The sequence below is a fragment of the Salvia splendens genome, chromosome 19, assembly GCF_004379255.2.
Source record: "Salvia splendens isolate huo1 chromosome 19, SspV2, whole genome shotgun sequence".
In the NCBI taxonomy this organism is placed as follows: Eukaryota; Viridiplantae; Streptophyta; class Magnoliopsida; order Lamiales; family Lamiaceae; genus Salvia; species Salvia splendens.
In genome coordinates this window covers 4298341-4302497 of record NC_056050.1, presented here as the reverse complement: position 1 = coordinate 4302497, position 4157 = coordinate 4298341, and the positions used below count along the sequence as shown (strand labels likewise).

General features: G+C 37.9%; 1 protein-coding gene across 1 annotated transcript; it reads left to right on the top strand.

The window, feature by feature from the left end:
* The first annotated feature begins 1389 nt into the window (after positions 1–1389).
* LOC121778838 (LRR receptor-like serine/threonine-protein kinase GSO2) lies at positions 1390–4157 on the top strand. The gene is made up of 3 exons (XM_042176240.1): positions 1390–3488; positions 3598–3741; positions 3857–4157. Exons 1-3 carry the CDS (start codon positions 2735–2737, stop codon positions 3898–3900), a joined length of 942 nt encoding a protein of 313 aa, XP_042032174.1. The 5' UTR covers positions 1390–2734; the 3' UTR covers positions 3901–4157.

The following is a 4157-nucleotide window of genomic DNA, read 5'->3' as shown; positions in this document are numbered from 1 at the left end:
AGAGATCCTTACAGTAGAGGAGATCCAACATGCTTGGCTTCCAAATTGAGTAATTTGATCCGCTCAATTTGAACATGCCACCAAGCGAGGATGATTCCTCCATTTTTAATCCGCCTCAGAACCACGATGGCTCTGATACCACTTGTTGGGAAAAGTGGTGATAATTATCAAGGAGTATCAAAAATAAATTGATACTTGCACAGCGTAACCAGGATAATTCTTTTCCCTCTTGCTGGATTAAATAATGGGACCAAACCAAGAAAACAAATTTGGTGCAAAATAAAAGTGTGAGACGAGAATTTTACGTGGAAACCCAAATCGGGAAAAAACCACGAGACCGAAGTCTAAATCTTCCACTATGTATATAGTAGGCTTACAAATTCTCCCTACACTCTATAGGGGAAACACAAATCTCAAGTGGAATAACTTGGAATACACACAAGAGGAGTGAGCTACAACTTTAAGGGAGATAGGAATTTTTCCTCACTTTTTCTTCTCTCAAAATGCACTCACCGAAACTCTCTCTTGCTCTTTCTCACAAGCTGCTGTAATTCTCAGCTCTTGCACTGCACTTCATCGACGAATTGCAGCTCTATTTATAGAGCAATTCAGCAGCATATTTCCACTCCTATAGCCACCCTCTATGGCAGCATTATTTGAACTTTTGAGGGAGTTGCAGCAGCTTTGCTGCATGAAGATAGAAACTCATACGTAATGCATTTATTGCATTAATGCCCACCTACAATTGTTGACATTCTTAGTCAACTTTGATGGCTTCCACATGTGGTGGATTATCTCAACATTTTCTAAATTTGTTGCAACAAACATGTCCAAAAAAATGTAGCAATCATGACAACTGCCGAGGTGTGATTTTTTCCACGATGCCCTACTTTCTCAAACACATTTCCTTCGAGTTAGAAATATCAGGGTCATTTAATTTTCTTAGCCATCGGAAGTTTTAGAACAAGTCTATTTAGCTACAAGTGGAAAAGTAGGGATTTTAGTGCAACAGTGTATTAAACATGTCTTAAACCAAAGTCATAATTGATCAATTTTTTATATCAACAAACCTTACCTTTATCCAAATGTGGAATATGTAAATTCGGTTAACCACGAGTAAAAATTTAATAGTCCGTTGGACATTTGCCACTGTGTATCTAGTTAATTATAATTGCAAAGAGAGAATAATAACAAAAATTGTGATTATTTTGCATATATAGTTAACTGGACATACCACCTGACAATGTATTCAAATTCATAGAAGTCAATTTATTTGTCATTACATCTGTAAAATCAATTCCGACCACTTGTAATAGCAATAATGGTGGGGTCATCGACCAATGCTGCCCCTTGTGCATGGCGCATATGGAGTCCGTGGACCACCTTTTCTTCAAATGCCACAAGACTTGGGCAGTTTGGAAGGAGATCAAATCCTGGCTGGGACTGAGGAGGAACATCATTCCTATCCCGAGTGGCGAGCGCCATCAAGTGGATGCTCAAGGAAAGAAGTGGCGCGGCAGTTATGCGCAAGGCTAGGAGACTAGCCCTCATTGCAATGGTCAGCCTGATTTGGCGAGGCAGGAATGCCTTCATATTCGACGGATCAGCATTTGAACCCAAGCACCTGGTGTTTGAAGTGAAGAAGGTAACATATGCAGTCTTATACTCCCTTTATTCGCATGATCAAGTGACCGAGCACTTGGGAGTCTAGCGTTGCTCTCGGCCACGGGGGTACTCTTTTTCCTCCTATGGAGTTTTTCCCACTGGGTTATAAATGAATTGTTTTTATTTGGTGTCTTTTTCTGTTAGGGAGATTTACTGAAACATGAACAATCGGATATCCTGAAAGGCGTGAACAACACTTTCAGATCAAATCAATTTGGTGGTTCTACCAATATTTGATCGGATACAATTCAGATTTTTAGAAGATTTGTATGTTGATTCTGCGATCCACTTTGAACCGAAAAATGATCAATAACAAGAGGCCTGAAACGAAACATCGCGTCTCTTCACGAATCATTGCGTCTCTTCGTTTAGGGTAACTGAATTTAATAGTTTTTTAAGTAGTTTCGAAAATTGCAAATCAGTCTTTCGACTATCAGAAATTATATTTCCGGACCCCAGCTCGACTATCAGCTCGACCCCAGCCAGGGGCTCTACCCCTTGGACCCCGCTACTCGGGGGCGCTAATCATAATAAATTCAAATAAGCGTGCACTCCGTACTTCCAAACTTATATGATGTCTCATTATGATGTGAATATAAGGTAACAGAACTACTAGTCGCTTTACAATTGTCGATTACTCCTTGGAATAACATCAGTTGGGATACTAATTGATTATAATTAAGTGGAATAGCCTATAAAACTTATATAGGGGTTTCAATTTTCTCTTACACGACAGTGTCGTGGAATATTCGATGGTTTCATTAACCAACCCACACCATGCATAATAAATACTCCCTCCGTCCGATGTTATTTGCACAGTTGTTTTTTGGCTCGTCACAACCTCCTTATATTATTTATAGTTTAAGTTAGAATTAATGCATTTAATTAATATGTTAGTTTAAGTCAAGAGCTCCTGAGCTCCTTTATTAAGTGATGTCTCGTTACATTTAAAATTCTAATTTAGTTACATTAATAAATTAATCCCAAAGTTACGGCCTAAAATGAAAAGTGCGAGTAAAATGAGACGGAGGGAGTATGAAGTATCTTTGATAAAAGAGCAGAGAACCAAATGAAACAGAGCAGAAAATCAATGGAGAGTTTGATGTTTTCCTTTGCTCTTTCAATCTTGTTATTAAGTAGTTTTACCCTCTCTTTTGATTCTGCCACCGACGAAAATGCAATTCTTTCCTTGAAAAACTCCATCACTTCCCACCCTTATGCCTTCAATTGGTCGCAAAACACATCTGTTTGTGATTTGATTGGTGTGTCGTGCGGCCTCAAGCACCACAGCGTCACTGCTCTCAATTTCTTTGGCTACAGCCTTTCTGGAACTATTGCTCCACATCTCGGAAACCTAACGTTTCTGAGATATTTGGACATTAGTTCCAACAGTTTCACGGGGAGCTTACCCTTTGAGCTCTCTACACTGCGTCGTTTGAAGGTGATGAATGTCGGAATGAATTCATTCACCGGAGAAATACCAACATGGTTGGGCAGTTTACCTCAACTAGAGGAACTCTATCTGTATAGCAATCAGTTGAATGGTTCCATACCACATGCTATTTTCAATGTGTCTTCAATTGGAGAAATTAGAATTGGAAATAATAGCCTATCAGGTTTGCTTCCAAGTGATATGTGCAACAAAATATTGTCACTTGCTCATAACCAACTCGAAGGTCGAATTCTGTCAAATATATGGAAATGCACACATCTTGAGGTATTGTCATTATCCTACAACAATTTCAGTGGTAACATTCCACGTGAAATTGGAAGATTGAGCTTTCATACAAGGTTGTCGTTGGGGTACAATAATGGTTTTGGAGGTATAATTATAAACATCTCTTCTTTCTTTCATAATTTGTAGAGTCCAATTGTTATGTGATACAATTTGTATATATAAATGAAACTGATTTTGAGATATATAACAATCAGGAGGAGTTCCACGAGAAATTGGAAATCTCCCGAGACTAGAGATATTAACCATTGATGGTGCTTCTTTAACCGGAGATTTTCCATCTTCAGTCTTCAATATTTCTTCATTGAGAGTCCTGAGTTTATCTCACAATAGTTTCTCAGGTACTTATTTTCCTCAACATTCATTACAAATCAATTTTGTGATATTACATTTTGAAATACAAACTAGGTAGCATAGGATTAGGCATAGAGAATTAAATGAATTCTCAATTTGTAGGATTGAGCTGCCAAATTATGCATAAACTGGAGATAGGTGATTGAAGGAAAGGAGAGAAGAAATATGGATTGGAGTTAACTGTTTTGAGCTGCAGAGATTCAGCAACCGTTGAATCTTTTAGTTAAGATCTTTTAGTCATGGCCGTCCATTGTAAAGACTAGTCATTGATTTGTTACATGATTGTTTAAATACATTTGTAAAAATCCCTTTCTTCTTCAGTTTTCTAATCTTTCTATCTCAGATTCCATTCAAGATCTGTAGTGTGTGTATCTGTAAATTTCTCTGAAATAATACCATTTTA

Coding starts and splice junctions, on each gene's coding strand:
- LOC121778838 (XM_042176240.1), top strand. CDS start 2,735: ATGAAACAGAGCAGAAAATCAATGGAGAGTTTGATGTTTTCCTTTGCT. Junction 3,489..3,597: donor GTACAATAATGGTTTTGGAG/GTATAATTATAA, acceptor TATAACAATCAG/GAGGAGTTCCACGAGAAATT. Junction 3,742..3,856: donor ATCTCACAATAGTTTCTCAG/GTACTTATTTTC, acceptor CTCAATTTGTAG/GATTGAGCTGCCAAATTATG.